Genomic DNA, 19056 nt, shown 5'->3' on the forward strand with positions numbered 1-19056 from the left:
ATGAGTTAAAAATCAGGCAAAAACTTTAAAAATTTTACAAAGCAGAAATCGAATTTTACTTGAACATTGCTTTGATGGACTCAAAAACAAACAAATCCTGTGGGGTCATACTGGCCTAACATAGGTTAATTAAAATTATACTGGCTTGCCATTGGTAATTTAGTTTTTGTATTGGCCTATCACTGGTCATTTAAATTGTATGTCGTCATCTTTGATTAGGCACTATAAGCTGCTTCGTTATATAAATCTTTCATTGTCTTATCCATTGATATAACTCCAAAAAAGGAACAAAAACCTGAAGAACTTGATGACAATTGTGCCAAAATGTAATGTAAATTTGATTAAATTGTAATGTGTGACAATTTTGCAATCAATATTGTCTACTCTAGCTATATTCTACATGAATAAAGGTACAGTGAAATAACTATTTAATTTTCTGTTTGCAAAAATACTCTTGTTAACCTTTCAGGAAACTTAAGAGATAAGACAATGGATGATAAATTGATATACATCCCCAAAACAAACAAAAAATCCCTTCTGTAGATTATACTAATTGGTTGAAAAATTTGGACATTAATAGTAAAACCAACCAATCAAATGTTCAAAAAAGTACCCAAAGTTTTTGACCCAACAAATACTTGGATACTATTGTAATTTACAGTCCTTTGACCCCTCCCATATGTTTCTATTATATCCTTGTTATTTCAATCTGGTCCTGCTATTTAACTATAAAAAATCGTCCATTTTCCCACTTTGTCCGTTTGTCCATTTAAGATTTTTTGGCACTTTGCTTCTTACGGAATCAAAGTAAAAGAATAGAGATACAGGGGTTAAATAACCTGTGTCAACTTTCAATTGGGTCTTTGAATATCAGCCAATATCATAGGAAATATTAACACTGCCAAGAAGCGATAACAGAGCAGAAAGCAATTTGCTAGCAGACGAAAAAGGTACCCACTACTAGAACCAGGTAGTTGTCTGGGTTATACGTCTTACTTACATTTATTATTGTTTTTATGTTTTGTGACTTTTTACCTATACCCAGCTATTTTCTTTTTTATACAATTTGAACAATAAACATATAAATATTCAATAAAATTATATAACTTCAATTTTCTTTAAACTTTATACATATTTTACTCAAACTGTTTTTATAATATTGGATATCTTTTTTTTTAAATATCTTTTATCTTCTATTGATATAAATATTTGTATTTAGGAATAAAACGAGAAAAAAAAATAATTTTGAGAGATCTTTGTGGGGTGTGACACTTTTTGACCCCGAAATAAAAGTCAAAGGAACTCAACAAAAAAAAAAAGAGTTTACAGAACTGAATTAAATTTGGCATGGTGGTAGCTCTTAAGAGGTAAAATGTTAAACCTTAAAGAAACGGCGGCAAAACCGCCGCACAAGCCGAAAACGGCGGTTCCACATCCATTTCATCCCAGTTCCTCATTGTACCTCTTAAAATCTACCGCCATCCCAAATTTCAATCCTGTAACTCTTTTTTAGTTTAGATCCTTTGACTTTGATCTTGGTTTCCAAAACTGTCACACCCGCCTTCTCTCCTTTTTTACGGGGACATTCATATAGGAATGTTTATCTCCACTCCTCCATTGTATAGATAAAACCTTCTCAGGGCTTTTATCAAGCTCCCCTTAAAATTCTCAAGTTGTTAACGATATTTTAGCAGACAAACAAATAGACTACTAAATCTCCAGATAGATTATGTGATTATAAAACTTTGGGTACAAGTGTAATTAACAGCCCTATGTCCTCTCTATCCTTAGAACAAAGTAATTTTTAGAGTAGCTTTTCTAATAAAAATTATACAGGAATATGCGCCCATAACCTCTCCATCATAATGTTTTTTTTTCTTCACGTTTCACTTCCCCTATTTTATCCTACCTGTCCCGACGGTTTCGGCGGTTCTGACTACCCCTGAACCTACGGTTTCGGCGGTAGACACTATCCCGGTGGTCACAGTTCCAGCAGTTGATACAATGCCTAGATATAGATAGATAGATAGGTAGACACTATTCCGGTGGTCACAGTTCCAGCAGTTGATACAATGCCTAGATATAGATAGATAGATAGGTAGACACTATCCCGGTTGTCACAGTTCCAGCAGTTGATACTATACCTAGATAGATACATAGATAGGGAAAGATAGATAGGTAGACACTATTACGGTGGTCACATTTCTAGCAGTTGCTACTATGCCTAGATAGATACTTACATATAGAAAGATAGATAAATAGATAGATAGAAAGGAAAATACAGTTATCTAACCCTTTTCTTCCACTAGAAGAAAAAAGTCAAAAATCGCAAAATAAATTATTTTTTAACGGGTTCATAGATATAACGCAATTTATTATACCTAACACCGTTTTTAATTTAAAAATTGCCTAAAATTATAATATTTTGTAATGGTAAACTCGGGTTTACAAGATGTACATGAAGGAAAATAAGAGTATAATTATAGAAAAGCTTTTTGAAATATTTACCTGAGCCAACCGCTTGTGTTCCTTTTACCACGTTAGATCCAACAGCCTGTAGATATTCATTTTAGTTTTAACAATCAATAATTTGGTTCCTGTTATGACAGAGAGGCAGTATTTAATTAATATGATAGGCCTTAAAATTTATTAGGTTCAGATTACTTAGAAACTTACATATTACAAGTATATGCAGACTAGAGTTGGCTCGATATAATTATCTCCCTATTGGCTAGATTTCTATATGCATATCTATTTCTCAATAAATCTATTTTCCTCACCCGGCATTACTATCTAAAAGAAAGTAAATATTTAATAATCTAAATGATTTTAAAAAGATTTTTTAAATTATATTTTTTTATTTACATTACCATCACCAAAGGGTTAATGATGATGATTACAATTTTAGTTTAATATTTGAACACACAAAGTGTCGCCACAATCGAATTCTTTTAAAATAGAGTTTTCTTAAATTTATTATATTATAAATCTAAATTTTCTTATTTATGATTAGAAATTAAATACATTGATATAAGGTAAATAGCAACATGAAATTAAAAAAAGGAATTTATTTTTAATAAAGTAAAATAATGGGTCTTATCGTTCTGGGCAATGAGAGTTTATTATGGATTATTGGAGCACTATGAGTTTTGAACAAATATTCCTTGGACAACTTGAGCTTGTTTATAGACATTTATTTCCTATATAGATCTGACATGGATCTTGAAGCAATTAAGCAGGCCGTTTTGTACATGTTAAAAATTGGAAGATTTCATTAAATAAAAGTTATCGCAAATATACTTAGAAAATAACACCAAACTAGTGAAAGTTTCTTGTATATTAAACCTTAAAGTGCCTTGTTTGGTACAGAATCACCACCCCCCCCCCCCCCCTTATCTTATGTATTTTTTTTTTTTTGGGGGGGGGGTTGTTTCATTGTTTATTACTTTAGGTCAGTTTAGGTTGGATTGGTTACTGGTTAGCCCCGCATGTGTTAGGCATAAGAAAAACATCTTATTTTTAATCTAGTAATAAAAAAGAGGGTTAAGAGGTTTCAGTGCTCGACAGGTAGTTTATGGGAAAGCACCAGTTACTTTTATACCCGGAATATTATAAATTCTATTTCCTAATGATTGATTGACCAGGACAAACATAAATATTCTTAAAAACAATTATACCTCAAAGAAATTATACCTCCCAACAGACAAGAGAACTAAAGGGATAAGACAATCACCTATAAATTGATGTACATTGTACATTCCCAAAATTGATACACAAAATTATCCCTTATTTAGATTACAATTAGTAGTTGAAACGTTCGGACAACCAACTTAATAAACCTACCAATCAAAATTGAATAAAATTCCCCAAAGTTTTTAAGCCAACGATTAAGAAAACGTTTATTTAAAAATTGTCCCAAATTTCCTATCCCTCCCTGCATACAGACACGATTGAATTTAGAGTAGCTCTAATATCTTTATCACTTTAAAATCATATAAACTTTACGACGAACCCCAAACTGTCCCACTTTGAGAAAGACGATTCCAGTGACGTCATATACGTTTAGGGAAGGGGGGAAGAAAATCTCTTACCTTTTCTCCCATCTCTTTTGAAGAGATTTTCTTCCCCCATTCCCTTTTTCTTTCCCGAAACGTATATGACGTCACTGGAATCGTCTTTCTCAAAGTGGGACAGTTTGGGGTTCGTCAAATTTTACAGTTATAATAATTATTTATTGCATCGTATTAAAGACAGCTTTCTGTGGTATTAAAATAAAAAATTATATGACTTAACCAGTTTTGTTGATAACCTTAACAAGATAACCTTACATATTATTTATTATGTTGTTCTCCCTAGAAGCTAGTAAAAGTGGCTGACTCAGATTATGACGTCAAAATAATTAACCAATGAGAGGCCACAATAAATTTAACCATTGGTCAATTACAGTGTATATATAATGGTCTCTCATTGGCTATTTTTTTTTGACGTCATAATCTGAGTCAGCCACTTTTACTAGCTTCTCCTCCCTAAAATTTTTTTATTTGATACTTTTTCTGTAAATAAATGCAAACTAATATTTTTCAAAATCTTTGCAGATTTTTTGTCTTTTATCCAAGAAAATATGACCTTCCTAACATGAAAACAATAATAATGCTGACTTGCTAATCAGATAAGTCTGAGAAAATAGAGATAAAGAAAGGGAGAGAAATTGAGATGGATATTAGAGTAAAACACTAGAAGGAGAAAGGGTTAAATAAAGTTGTATCTCCTCATCGTAACTGCCTTGTGCAACCTTTCTATTGGGCCATTGAAAATCAACCAATAGTGTCGCTTATATTAACACAGCCAAGTAGCAGAAAATACTTTAGAAGCAGACGAAAGAGTTCTTTGAAAAAGGAAGGGAGGTAGTTGTCTTTATATACATCTATATTATAGATCTGTTAGAAAGAGATATTTGAAAATAAAAAGTAATTATATTATGACAGAAATTAAAGTAAATATCAAGCCTTTTTAATGAATAGATATAGAGAAAAAGAATAAAATTAAAATGTATAGGAAAAAGGTATTTAAACGGATTGATTTAAGGCACAAAAAAAAGTTTTTAAAAAAAATAAAAGAATGAAAAGAAAAAAAATATTTTTGATACCTTCAACTTTTAGCATACAAAATTTTACAAATTCCTTATTGACTTGACTTTAAATGTTTGGGGAATAGTCTCTTTCGTGGCAACACCCCTTAAGGGGCGATTCGTCGTATTTTTAAAATAACCTATAAATAAACTTTCTAGCTAATATCTGTCCCTTAAAAAATAAAGCTCCTAGATACCAATTACAATGTATACTGGCCTATCTTTGGTCATTTGTATTCTATGACGTCAATTTTATTAGGTACTATAAACTGCTTCTGAGGGAAGATGATAAATATATAAATGAGTTGAGGAAGTCTGGCTCAGCTTTTTCTGCTGACATCAGCACTCCATACCATACAGGTTAACTTACAGTAGCCGATAAATAAACAAGAATAGTTATTTCCGCGGATATTAATATAACAAATTATAAGATTAAAACTTGTTTTGTTCAATGTTAGCCCCGATCTGAAAAAACTGGTATTGATTTTATGATTTGTGTTTTAATATTAGTAGAAAATTGCCTGTAATATGATGCTATACATCATTTTTTCAGCATGGCCTAGAACCAGTTATAATCCAGCAGATATTAATCGGTTTCGAATACATTCTGGAATAACTATTTCTTGCTTAGTTTTTAGGAGAAAGATTTAGTATAATTATATAAAAAATGACAGGATCTGTGTCTGTGTCAATATGGTTCTCCTTCAACGTGTAGCTTCTAATAATTCAAGGCCAGGTTTAAACTTTTTTGGGGGAGGAAACCACCACCCTCCAAAGAAAAACCGCCCTAATAAACTACCTCCCCCAAAAGTTTAGTCGCTACTTGCTAGTATAATAGAATGTGCTTCCGTACAAAAATGAAAACAGATGTCCATGTTAAGTTGGTTATTAATACAAATAAAACAATTTTGGTCTGTCTTGGACCCCTAAAGGCAGCTCAAATGAATTTTAAACTTTGTATCAAAACATAAGGCATCAATTAATTATCCATAATTGTATTATATTACTTTCTTGATGTCAACAAATCAATCTAGTTTAATTTACCCCAAAAAAAGTGTCATGGAAAGACCAATCGTGTTACTTTTTGGATCACACTCTGCTGCACGGTGCCAAAAATGTTGGAAGTAAGCTCTATTTTTAGAAAACCTTTTATGTGTCATGGTTTACATATAAAAGCATATGTATAAATTGTACAAACTGTATAATGTTTTCCTCATAAAAGCGTACAAAAAAAATAAAGTGAAGCTTTTCTATAATTCCAGAAAGTCCATACGTCCATTTTAAACATCTTGATTTTTAACTTTTTTGACAACAAATTTATGTATGTTATAATTATCCTATTCATCTGATTTTTTTAATACTGATTTCTAATACCACAAGGTAAAATGTTGTAAGCGAAGCATCTCTATAATAAAGTTCTAAAAAGGTAGGTGTGTCCTTAAACAGTATCATGTATTTAAAATAATAATTTACATAAAACTTTGTTAAGACTCATGCATTTATATTCCGCTTATTCAGTTCTAACATTCTATAGGTGTTAATGTTCGATTATCCTACCGTTCCAGAGCTTTGCTTTTATGGATATTGTCATCCTTGTTTTATTAAATTTTAGCTGCTTATTTTATGAAAGATAAAACTGTTATTAATTTAATGGAAGTAATGTTTACATACTGTCAAACTTTTTTGGTAATATTATAAAGTGCACTAAAATTTATTGTTTATTTTTAAAAATCATTACTTCTTGATATGTAAAGACAGCTTTCTGCGAATATTAAAATAAATTTTTTAAAAAGTTTTGTTAGCCCCAAGGGACCGAAATCCCAGACTAACAAAACTGATGATTTATGTATTATTTTATGATTTTTGTTTCAATATCAATAGAAAATTTATACTATACAATGCTATACAAGATTTTTCAGTATAGCTAAAAACCTGCTCAAATCCAGCAGATATTTATCAGTTTCGAGGATATACTGAGCTAGATATTTAAATCATTTTAGTGGTAAGCCAGATCTGGGTGAGCCAACTTTCCACCAATGAGAGCACATCATTTTATGAAATGCCGCGCTGTGATTGGCTGAAATTCGGCTCACCCCGATCTGGCTCACCACTAAAATGATTTAAAGATCCAACTCTGGAAAAACTTTTATAAGTTGAATTTAAAATAGGTCAGTAAAGCAAGCTTATCAACATGATGTAGGTAGAGAATGTCTTTGCCTATAAACAGACACAACTCATTATTCTTAATCTTATTAAAAGTAACATGATGTCTAGGTGTCTATCTGGGTGTGTCTGTTTGTACCGATGGATATCGTTAACCATTGGACCGATATGGTTCTCATTAATAATATAGCTTCTAATAACACATGTCAAGGATAATAACTATATTTGGGTAGGGTAAACCCCCCCCCCCCCTAGAGAAATCGCTCTTAGAAAAAAGTACCCCCATTAAAAAAATTTTAAACTAAAATTGAATATGGGAGGGGTTAAATCCCCCCAAAACCAATAAAATTGCCTTTAGAGGCTTCTATACGCGCGCATAACCACTAATCATAAATTAATGAATTACTGGAAAAGGTTGGCAGTAATTGGCCCGAGTATCATAAAATATGTTGGTATGAAATATCCTTATAATATAGTAACAGGACTCCTAGTCTCAACGGGAGGCAAATTCAGAGTTTTTTTATCTTTAGACAAAAAAATCCATAATACTTTATATTTTAGAATAATTATATAGGGTTAAATGTTGTTAGATCCTGATAAATAGTGGCATGTTATTCTTCTCATTGCTATAAAAACAATTTTACCCAAAGTAAACATCTAAAAACAACAGGATTCCAGATTATTCTGATTATGTTGCTCTAAGTGGTAATGAGAACAAGATATAAAGGTACATTCTTTTTTTGTTTCAATGATAATCATAAAAGAAATTTTCTTTAAAACAGGTTCAAAATGGGATTTATTTGGGTATAAGTTTTCAATATATGGCCCGAACTAACAAAACTAATTTCAATTTTATGTTTTTATTTTATTATTAATGGAAAATTGTCAGTAATACGATGCTTTTTACAGAAATTTTTGGCTGAAATCCGGTTCTGATCCAGTAGATATTAATAAGTTTCAAAGCCATACTGGAAAAACATATTTTGGTATATGAACAAAGCATCTTGAGACATTACAGGTGTTTTTCTATAACAAGTATTTTGACCCATAACATTTCTCTTTCCCTGTTAAGAAGATGAAAAGAAAGATGTGCTACCAAGTTGAGAAGTGATAAGAATTTGTTGATGATTTATCTGACAGCCTGACTGTCCAATGCTACTAGAAGAAACAGATAGGTATCAAACAAGTCAGGGAGGGAGGGGACATTGGACTCTTAATTACAGTAGTACCCAAAATCTAATAATAATATTTATTATTCGTTGGTTAAAAATTCTTGGGGACTTTTATTGGTTGATTGAGTGTTATATTTACGTAACTGAAAGGAAGTGGGTAATAAGGGGGTTGCGGGGAAACTTTCCTTTAAAATTAATTGTCAGAATCACATTCCCTTTTCCCTGATTGTGAGGAAATTTGGGTGTTCCTCTTTGGTTTACTTACAAATAATGGATGTTGCCCATTAATCTTGAATAGGCATTACACATTAGATAAAGATTACATCCACCAGGTTTTAATCTTTTCAGGAGAGTATTAGAGAGAGGGGACAATGGGATGTTTATTACAGTAATCCCCAAAGATATATGGTAACATTTTCTTCGTTGGCTTATAAATTTAGGACTTTAAATTTTGATTTATAAAGGTTGATTTATTAAGTTGAGTTTTCAAACGTTTCAACCACTAATTTTACGCTACTTAAAGGGTAATTCTGTGTATCATCATTAAGGATGTACATCATTTATTGACCATTGTCTTATCCCTTTAGATCCCTGATTTGTGTACAGTACTGTACACAAATGCATCATAATATTGTACACATTATCACATTAACAAATTGTGTATCATAATTTTTTGACAGAATTGTTGGAGTATTTACCTTGAGTTGTCAGAAATAAGCAGGGATCTTAAGGGATAAGACAATGGACGATAAGTTGATAAACATCCCCAATAAATATAAACAAGATTACCCCTTTTTAGGTTTAAACCCTCAACTTAATGAACCAACCTATCAAGATTTAATAAAAGAGTCTAAAGATGATAGGCCAATGAATTAGAAATCGTTATCTAAAACTTTGGGGACTAGTTAAATAAACAGCCCAATGTCCCCTCCCTACCCACCTTCAATCCATTAGATCAATCCCAAAACCAAATATATGATTACTTTAATTTAGTTGAGAAAAAAAAAATTTTTAAGTCTAAAAACTTTTTTAAGTCTAAAATTATATTTAATTGTTAATTACCAGATCTTGTGCTTAAATGGATGTAAGACATGTGTGGATATTATGACAGAGGAAAAATTATTGTTAATTCAGGTTGCTAACATGGACATCATTTATTCGTCAGTTCGTTAATCCAGTAGGAGGGGAGGTGATGGGGGGAGATATTTTAGCCAGCTTCAAGTTTCACTTTATTAGAGTACATGATAATCTGGTGTTAGTTCCAACCAAGTAATAATAATTTCCATCGATGTTGATTAATATATCCAGAATCTTGATATATTTGTATGATTTATAATTCTATTGATAAATAAATTTCGCATTAAATTTGTTTTCTTAGAAATATTATTTGTAAGTTTTTAATGAAAATATCTTTAAAATAAATTACTTTTCGATAAAGAAAAGGAAATTTTTCCCAACTATTAAGTTATCTCAAAATAAGAAAGCATTTTGCAGCAATTTTCTACAACTTGCTAAATACTTCAGTAATTTTAGAGATATTATTGTACATTTTTGAGATAAAATGCTATTTTACAGAATGAATTGCACTTGATAAATCATTTATTTATTGACTTATTGGTAGGAAAGATATTTTTTTAAATTCGAAAACTAATAATTATTTTTGTATTTTAGTATATGGTATCCTTATGTAAAAGTAAGTAACAGGATATCTATCAGTGTGTGTGTGTGTGTGTTTAGCAAAAGATCTCACTTATCGCTTTACTTACAGTGAAGCTTCTTATTGGTCTAAAGAAGGCCTCTAGGGGCGTAGCTGCTAGTTTTAATATAGATCTAAGTTGAATCTTTTTTATACTATTTTAGCCCGCTTCAAGTTTTACTTATAGTACATGATAATTTGGTTTAAGATCCAAGAAATAATAAATCCATTATTATGTCAAATTGTGACTGTGTGTATTTTATTAAACAAGGATGACAGATGAATAATCAGAATATAAATGAATAAGAGTCAAAGCAAAATTGTGAGTAAAATCGTTGAAAAACTGCTTGATAAACAGTATAATGTTTATGAACATACTTGCATTTTTAGGACTTGATTATAGAGTTGCTTTGCTTATGATATTGTTCTTTGTTGTCTCATGAATCAGTATACCAAAAATAATAACATTCGGATAATTAGATCACATAAAACTTTGTTGTTAAAAAAGTAAAAAATCAACATGTTTAAAATGGACGTACGGACATTCTGGTAATGATTATAGAGTTGCAACGCTTTCTAAATCATACCTAATTACTACTGGAATCACCTTGCAAAGTTTGAAATCGATAGGACAATTCTAATATGCCTAAATTAACGAAAAAAAGCTATCTGTCTCAGACGTACGGACCGACCATAATTAAAGAAAAACTTTGCTTTTAACAAATTTGTGTACATTGTATAGATAAAGTTATAGTGGAAAGGTTGGAGAAAGAATGTGGACACGAGATTTATTGTTATTAGACACAAAACAAAACTTTTCCTTAGTAAGACAAACTCCAATATTGGGAAGAATGGGTATAACAAGGATGAACAACAATTTATCTTGCTAACAAGGAATTCATTTATTGGTCAGGTCGTTATTCAGTAGTAGAGGAGAGGTTGGGGTAAAGGTTAGAGGAGAGGAAATCGCTATTTTAGCACACTGAGTGTTTTACTAAGTAATAATATATCCATTTCTTCGAAATTTAAATCCAACAAATAATCAAAAAATTGAAAATTTGAATGTTTAGCAAAGAGAGAGTTAGTTAAAAATGTTTTAATTGTCAAGGGATTTTTCCTTAGGTTTGTTTCAACTTTCTTTTTCTCACAAAGTGTACTATTGGGAACTGATAACCCCCCCCCCGCGCCACCATACTTTTAATTAAATTGAGAATTAGGTGGGGAGGTTATTTTTTATTTGTAGGTTTTTTACTTAGGTCAGATTAGGTTAGGCTATACTGGGTACTTGGTAGCCACGCAGGGTTAGGCTTCTCCGTAGGGGTTATTTAAAGGGAAAAAACTACCCCTCTTTATTTTCAATTTATTTCTAAAATTGGGAGTTATCAGTACTCAATCAGCCACTTGTGGGAAAGCACCATAACTCAGGACAAACATTAGAGTAAAACACTAGAAGGGGAAAGGGTTAAATAACTGTATCTACCCATCGCAATCGTCTTGTGCAACCTTCCTATTGGGCCATTGAAAATCAACCAATGGTATCGCTTATATTAACACAGCTAAGTAGAAGAAAATTATTTAGAACCAGACGAAAGAGGTCTTTGAAAAATGAAAGGAGGTATTTGTCTGTATATACATCTATACTATAGATCTGTTTGACAAACAAAGAAAAATGATTGTAAGGTGGCTGTGCTGCAAACAAAAATGTGGATAGTTTGTAAAGAATTTATGGGGAATAGTTTATTTAGAAAAAGATTGCATCTACAATAAAAGTCAGATAAACAGAGATAGGTAAATGGGAGATAGATTATTTTTATTCAAAATCACAGTAATTTAAAGTTTTGCATTGAATATTTGTAAATTTTCAATTTGTTGGATTTTATGTTCTTTTTGTATGTCCTAACTTGTGCTAAGACATATTTTCTTTGTCAAAACATTTCCTTCTTATAATTTCACACAGTGAAATAGGCAAAAACTATATTTTATCTTGATTGACTTATCCCTTTAGACCTGAAATATATAGATAACATTCTCGTTTTTTGCATGCCAAATATACACAATCAAATAAGGACTATTTTTAACTGCGTTTTAACTTTGGAGAAGTTTCATTATCTAAATCCATACACATACGTATTCTAAAATATCTTTTTAATTGAAGACGGTATGTTTACAGTTTTACATTGAAATCTGATGATAGTAAACATGCTTAAAACAATTTGCAATGTCTGAATAATTATGTGAAATGTATATTTTGTTTCCGAGATCTTAAGCTACAGACGGACAGACATCATTCTTCTTTATATTACAGATGATAGTTATACTATAGTCATATATTCTGCCTTTTAATGTAATGAAATAACAATAATAAAATAAATAAAATAATAATAAAAAGTTCTTATCTTACCACTATTAGATAAAATATTCTTCAAGAGGTATAGGGAATATTTGAAAAATATTTTTTGGTATGGCTTCAAGGCCGATTAATATCCGCTGAATTAGAACCGGTTTTCAGCCATAATGAAAAATCATGTATAGCATCGTATTACAGACTATTTTCTACGAATGTAAAAATTAAAATCATAATTTTTATATCCCAGGCCTTGAACAATCTTATATAATTATTTAAATTTTTGTTGCGTTTTAACTATTTAATTAAAAAATCTTGGCTGGAATTCAAAGGCTTGCAATGCAATGTTAAGAAATGCACCTGTTTATGTACTAAGGTATTTCCACTTACAGCTATAGTAGGTACAATTTTAACATCTTTAGTGTAACACGGTGTTAAAGGCTCGAACCCAACAATAATGGATTTACTAAAACTTGGATCCAACACCAGGCTATCATGTTAAAGTAAAACTTGGAGCTGGCTAAAATAACGTTCCACAACATTTACCCCCTTTACCCCATCCCCTCTTTTCCTACTGGATGAACAACCTGACCAATAAATGATGTCCATGTTATCAACCTAAATTGACAATTTTCCCTTGTCATACTATCCACGTCAATTCTATATCCATTTCTAAATTCCTGATTATTACTATATTCATAAAATAGCAGTTACAATGAAAATAAAACTAAATGTCAATAAACTTGGTACTTGCATATCATAACAATAAAATAAAAATATTAGAAATAGCGAAGCAATAACAAGATAACCAATAACATCAATTTGGACAAAACTAGAATAGTAGGTATGATATGTATCCTATTATATAAAGTAGTAAGGATTTTTGATTGTCCGTTATGATTCCGCTTACCATGTAATCGAAGGTTTCCGTCAATTAGTTTTTTTTTAATTGAAGTCTTATGGTTTTATGCTATTTAAATTCTGGGAGAGTCAAATTTTTCTAGGGACAATTTCATTTTGGAAAGTGAAGGTACCGTCCCAAAAAATAATTATTAACCTTCCCTTGTCCCATGAGAAGCTACACTATAAAGGAGAACCATATCGTTTCAGCGGAAAGCGAGATTCTTTGGTACAAACAAACAGACTGACAGACCTTCTGTTACTTCATTGTAAGGCTATTTTTATCTGTCACTTTTTTCTGTTTATTTTAAGAATATTTATGTTTTCTGTTCATGTATACTCAATATGAAAGAAATTCTATTTCTGTTGTGTTTAAAATTACTTTCTACGTAGCAGAGTCTATTTTAAACATCATGGCTCAAGGGAGAATTGCACGAATTAATATTTGACAGAAAACCAACTATTGGATTGCACGACCTATGTTTATATGAAAATTGATTAAGTCCATTTTTAGACCAAGACATTTTTTTCATATTTTATCGAACTTATTTGCTGTTCTTTTCGTATGAATAAACTTATAACGTTGATTATTTGTTCTTTGTTTATAAGCAAGTTTTAAAAACTAAACTCAGATTTAATAAGAATATGCTATCTAATGATTCATTTATTAAAATATTTTATGTAAGCCGGTTTTAGCTTGCATGTTATTGCTGCGCTTCTTATGTGAACAATTTTTCTTCTTGTTCCAAAAAGTTTTCCTAATGTCCCAGTTTCAATTAATTTTCCTTATCCCATCATCCCTGGAAGCTGAGCATCCTATTTTTGGAAAATACTTTTTGTCTTTCAGTGTCAAGATTAATGTTTTACTTTAGAGGTGTCTTGTGTACTATCCTATATTCTTAGATTGAAGCGTTTGGTTACACCCCCTCCCCCCCCCCCCATAAAAAAAGATATCCATTAAATGAAAGAATAGAGGGGGCATGAGCTTTATGTAACTCAGTCCACAGCGCGGAATCAATGTCTCGATTTTGGAATAGGTCTAATAGCGTCGGAAATATAAACAGAGACGATTCCCTACAAAAGTACGGAAAGCAAGTGGACGAAAAGAGTCTCCAGTACTTGGGGCAGGTAGTTGTCTGGATTAAACATCTATACTTATACATTTATCATACCGGTTTTATACACACGTTTTCTCATTCGTTGGCTAAAAATGTCGTTGTGTGTCATTATTGAGTAAAGATTGGAGGTGGGGGGGGGGGGGGGGGGAGGTTGATCCTACTTTCAGAGTAGTGTGTCTTTAAATGTCTAAATTTAAAAGTAAAACGTAGGTATATTTTATTTAAAAATACTTTTTGATTATAAAATTTTCTTAAAATAAATTCATACTTTATGCAAGTACTATTTAATTCATTAGAAGCGCAAAAAAAACTACGCCATATTATAGCATTGCCTTTCTAAACAGCCGATTTTTAAGAAGAAATTGTTTTTGCTGCTTCAATATCTGGTTATCCGGCAAAATAAGTATCCGGCCCAACCCTAGGAGCAGCCACAAATTATTTAAAAAGTAGCATTTCTACTAAATTAAATTCATTTTATTCCAGAAATAAAATTGTACATTAAGATAGTAAATTCATTCATATTTTAATCTACTAAAAATACTTTGAAATAAATGTTTTAAATATTTATAGAACTACATGCTATATTTAAAACTAAAGACTTTCCCCCCCCCCCCCCAAGCATATTAAGCAGAAAAGGGGAACCAAGACTTAATCTTTTTAGTAAAAATTTAATAGGTGAATACTTTAGAAGCTTCCTAGGAGATGAGAACCCATTTGATCCAGTAATTAGATAGAACCAAACGAATAATTAATATAGAAAATAAAATATCTTATTGATACCGATTATAATAAACAAAATAATACCCAATAGATCAAAAAACGTATTTACTCTATTTAATAGTTCATAAAAAACGAAATTAGATTTTTTATCTATTTTTAGTACAGCTTTATAATGGTTGTTTTTACCAATTGTAATATTTTTATTCAAAGGGGTAAAGTGAAAATAATTTTAAATTGAGGAAATATTTTCTAAGTTTTTAACATTTACGAATGAAAAATTAAAATTACGTACTTTAACATTTCATGTTAACAGATGATAATATGTATTTCTAATGTACGTTTATATTCTATTATTAGGATAATACCATATTTATAGACTAGCGGCTGCGCTCTTAGCATCTAGGATATCTGTATTTGATGGAGTAAGGAAAGTAGGAAAATAGCCTAAAACCAAACATAAATTTAAAAATTAAAAAAGCCTAAAACCATCCAGGAACTTTTAAGATTCTTCCATAAAATGAAGACAAAAACCTTACTACTTTACATAATAGAACAGATTCTGTATAAAAAGCATATCTTATATGCTTTTTATTATAAAAAAGAATGTAATAAATGTATGCATTTAAAAAAAAAATATTGAATCAATTAGAAAAATCCACACAATGGTATACATACATCTTTTTCTATCATAAGAATAAAAACAAATTTATTAAGAGGACAGCTACTCATTGATATACTAACGGATACGCTTAAAATCACCAAAAGCCTTAAATCTGAAATAAAATGGCCTAAAACCATCACAGGACATATGCGAAGCTTCCTTGAAATAAAGCACTTAAATGGTTTGGTAGTTATCAAAGTCTAAACCTACAGAAAAAAATTGTTTATTGACATTATCTTAAAAAATACCCCCACCCTTCTCTCGATTTTAGGGGTGCCACTGCACGGTTTATTCTATGTATGTAAACCCCGTATTTAGAAATATCCTAATTATATGAAAATGGACAATAAATACATCCCCTATGTTAATAAACAAAATTGCCATTTTTGTAGATTGAAATTATTGGTTGAAAAGTTTGCACACTATAAGTTTTAAACCAACAAATCATAATTCAATGAAAGCATCCAAATCTTTGGGTACCAGTGTAATTTACAGTCCAATGTCCCCTCCCTCAATATAAATATTAAAACTTTTGCAGCATATATCTTTTTAACTGTTTTAGGTTGGGCTTGAACCCAAAACCTTTCTGGCATAGATTTACCTGTGGATATATTAATTCTTGTCTGTTTTCCTGGGAGAAATGATAAATGAATCTGTTAAACAATATCTACAAACACACACACACATACACACACGCACGCACACACACACATCCACACACAGAAACAAATATATCACGCCCAGAAAAGATGTACTTTGTTAATTTTAGTGTAAATAGGATGAAAACAAAAGAGTAGCTCTAAAATCAGGTGGAAGGACAATCCATGTTCTAGGACGTACTAACAATTTCAGGTTATGATGAAAGTGATGCTTAATTATAACATTGTATATTGTTGTCCTATGAATCATAATTAAAAATGATCAAATCGGATCATTATGTCAGATACAAAACTGTTTGAAAGAATGCTTATAGGAATTTTATAAAACTTTATAAAAAAGCGTTATCTGAGGTAGGCGTTTTAGGTCATCCGTTTTTTAGATGACCCTGCTAAATTATCTGTCTGACCCTTTGTCAATTGTTAAAACTATTCCTTTGTTGCGTTGCCGACAAAGTTGACTCCACCTCCAACTGCTTTACCTGAAACAAGAAATAGCTATATATCGATTTGTATTATAGACAGCTTTCTGCGGATATTAAATTGTAAGATTATAAGATTACAACCAGTTTAGTTAGCCCCGAGGGTACGAAGGCCCGGGATAATATTTTAATAAATTAAATGTTAATATTTGTGGAAATTTTCTGTAATATAATGCTATACATAATTTTTCAGTATGGCTGACAACTGGTTTTAATCCAGCGGATATTAATCAGTTTAGAAGCGAAAGGGAAATATTATTATCTGCCAATTACGGGTGAGGCTGCGACATTTCAACAACCCACGATAACTAAGCGAAGACAAATCTCTCCTTTTCTGTCCAAAAACCCGGGGTATTAGGTTAAGTAACGTAACACCCACCAATTTGATTGCACGATCTTTGTCTGGAATTCCCAGCTGTGTCTGGTAATGAGTTGCAACTTTTTTGGGCCAAGGCATTCCCTCAACTCTAACTATTAATGTCGCGTAACTGAAATAGCTGCAGTAGACACCATTTTAACGTTATGACGCGGTTTTAAGCAGAGATTCGAACCTATAACCTTCCCGAAAAAGATCGGATGCGCTACGTATTGAGTCACGGTCGCGGGCAAATATTGTTCTTTTTGGCAGTTATTGTCTATATATCATGTTTTGAACTTGATGGCAAGCAATTTAGCGTCAGATCTTGTACACTTACTTTTTATGATATGAGTTTTACAAATATATTGAAAAGTTTTATTAACTTAAATGTAAAAAGAGATATTAAAAACAAATTTATATTTATACTTTTGCTAGCATTTTACAAGAAAAAGTAAAATTTGCTGTAAATTACAAGAAATAGTTTAATTTTACATTCACCACAAAAAAAACGTAATGAAAAGAATAGTTGCAGTACCCCTATCCCCCACTACATCCCTGGTTGATATCAGTAATCTAACACACCCTCTTTCTCTCTTCACTATCTATCTTTCTGCATATTTTAAGTGGTGTTTCTGCGTTTTTACAAATTATTGCAAATTTTTTCAGCGCGATCACCATTTGTCAGATTGTTTTATATCTTAGTTCAATGGATATAAAATATACGTTGATATTATGACAGGAAAAAAATTGTCGTCAATTAAAGCTTCTAAGTTTTTAACATTTTTTAGTGGTTAGTTCGTTCATCCTGTAGAAGGGGATAGTATTGGATAAAGAGGGTAGATGGAAGATCCTTACTTTAGCCAGCTACAAGTTTTACTTTATTAGAATACATGATAAGCTTGTCTAAGATCCAAGTAATAATAAATCTATTGTCAGTTTAAGCAAGGATTCTGCCATTTTTGCAACTACCAAAATTACAACCACTGTTTTTTTTTACATTGAATGGGTGCGTTTTTGTCAATTTTTGGTAAAAGGGACAGAAAAATAGCATAAAACCATCCCAAACCTTAAATTTAAAACAACACCCAAATCTTTGTTAAGCACCAAAGAGTCTAAATCTATACTGTGCAGTGGTTAGCGAGGTCTTAAAGGACAAACAAAAAAGCAACACGTTTTTTTGCGTTAAAAAAATGGAATTAATGTAGGAATATTTTTTAAGTTGGTTTAATATAGGTTAAAAAAACTTAATAAAAATTGTATTTTAAGATCATGATACGTACGAAGATAAGGTAGGTTTAATATTTTTAAATAAGGTCCCGTTCAAGTCGAGGCAAGTATTTTTTTCTACATATAACAATGTGCAAGTTTTAAGTTATTGCTTATTAATGATGGCTTTAACGATGTGAGGATATAACGTGTGCGTTCGTCCGTTTAGCTGCCATGATCCTTAATAGTTCTTATTTTCAAGAACTGCTCGATACTAGAAACATTTTCACCTTTAACTATATCAATGGATATTTTATTACTTGTCTTGGATGTTGCATCAGATTTTCATGTGATACTTAAAGCTGGATAAAATAACGATACTACCTCCTTTACCCCATCACCCTTTACCCCTCCTACTAGATGAACAAACTGACTAATAAATGAGGTCCATA

At 31.1% G+C, this 19056-nt stretch overlaps 1 protein-coding gene across 5 annotated transcripts in view; it reads right to left on the reverse strand.

Moving 5' to 3' along the window:
• LOC145332085 (uncharacterized) overlaps positions 1-19056 on the reverse strand; it is a 135123-nt gene that overhangs the window by 50124 nt on the left and 65943 nt on the right. For all 5 annotated transcript variants that reach the window (XM_080177019.1, XM_080177020.1, XM_080177018.1 and 2 more), the window contains 3 exons: positions 16993-17040; positions 2509-2553; positions 1910-2008 (listed from right to left, as the gene is read on the reverse strand). In XM_080177019.1, the coding sequence (XP_080033145.1) occupies positions 1910-2008; positions 2509-2553; positions 16993-17040 (192 nt within the window). The remainder of the gene's footprint in view (positions 1-1909; positions 2009-2508; positions 2554-16992; positions 17041-19056) is intronic.

The sequence above is a fragment of the Acartia tonsa genome, chromosome 11 (genome assembly GCF_053477335.1).
Source record: "Acartia tonsa isolate MP-2025a chromosome 11, ASM5347733v1, whole genome shotgun sequence".
NCBI classification, from domain to species: domain Eukaryota; kingdom Metazoa; phylum Arthropoda; class Copepoda; order Calanoida; family Acartiidae; genus Acartia; species Acartia tonsa.